Below are 1,217 nucleotides of genomic sequence, written 5' to 3' on the forward strand. Positions count from 1 at the left end.
AGAGAAATAGAAAAAAAGAGAGAAAGAGAGTGTATAAGGGAAAAAACAAAGGGTGAAGAAGCGAGAGGGAACGAGCATTGCGAGGCCCACCGCGTGCACACGCCACGCCACGCCACGCCACGCCAACATCGCGCCACGCCGCGCCGCCACGCGACACGTGAGCCGCCGCTAACAGTGGACAATGAAATTACTTCGGCGTGTATCGCACGGTATTGATCCATTCTCTCTCCGTCTCTCAACCAGCGCCGCCACCGCATCTGTCTCTCACTCTATCTATCTCTCTTTCTCTTATTCTCTCTCTCTCTCTCTCTCTCTCTCTCTCTCTCTCTCTCTCTCTCTCTCTCTCTCTCTGTGCCGTGCCTCCGAGTCGCCGAGTCTCTCAACCGACGAGCATGGCGTCGCGTGGATTCTTACGTGCGCCCTGAAGTCTCCCGTAACCCTTTCCCGCCGTCGACGGTACACCGCCACCAACACGCGAGTCTCCAACCCCCGACATCGACTCGCTCGCTGATGGGCACCCTCGTCGATGGGCTTTCTCGTCCAAGGGGGGTCGTCCTCTTATCGCCGATGAATCTAAAGGAAAGAAGCATTAATCTATTTAGCAAACATTTACGTATAAAACATTGCTTTTGTTCCTTGAATAGTTTTTTGAAACGATTATATCGCCCTTTAAAAGTTTAAACGAAATCTCTATGTAGAATACGCGAATGAGTTTTCAACATAAATAATATCAAAAGTATGAATTTAAAACTATCAACTTTAATTGTTACATAATTGGAAATTATAAGAAAAAATACTTGTTGAATCAATAATTGACTATTATTAATTAACTTTCGTGTCTAGCTTTAGTAGTATTATTTATATTTAATGATGTTATAATGTTATTAATAATAATTAGATACGTATAGTGATGTAATAAATATTATTAATTAATATTTAAAATATATACATACAACATTACAAGTAAATATATATATATATGCGTGTAATTGTACATGTATATTAAACTTTAGTTTTTTAGTACATATAAGGAAAAAAATTTTGTTCGCCATATATGTATATGTATAGAGATACATATGGATATATAAAGGGTGGGCCATCTATTGGTACGTTTTTGAATTTTAGCTTCACAACAAAAAAAAAATTAATAAAAAATATCAATGTATGCTCATTTGATCGCATTTTTAAAAACGTACCAATAGATGGCCCACCCTGTA

At 39.3% G+C, this 1,217-nt stretch overlaps 1 protein-coding gene across 1 annotated transcript in view; it reads right to left on the reverse strand.

The window, feature by feature from the left end:
- Positions 1 to 337: 337 nt before the first annotated feature.
- Positions 338 to 1,217, reverse strand: part of LOC108756957 — a 14,349-nt gene continuing 13,469 nt past the window's right edge. The window contains exon 3 of the mRNA XM_018501162.1: positions 338 to 573. Within this exon, the coding sequence (XP_018356664.1) occupies positions 380 to 573 (194 nt within the window). The 3' untranslated portion in view covers positions 338 to 379. The remainder of the gene's footprint in view (positions 574 to 1,217) is intronic.

The sequence above is a fragment of the Trachymyrmex septentrionalis genome, unplaced genomic scaffold (genome assembly GCF_001594115.1).
Source record: "Trachymyrmex septentrionalis isolate Tsep2-gDNA-1 unplaced genomic scaffold, Tsep1.0 scaffold131, whole genome shotgun sequence".
Classification (NCBI taxonomy): domain Eukaryota; kingdom Metazoa; phylum Arthropoda; class Insecta; order Hymenoptera; family Formicidae; genus Trachymyrmex; species Trachymyrmex septentrionalis.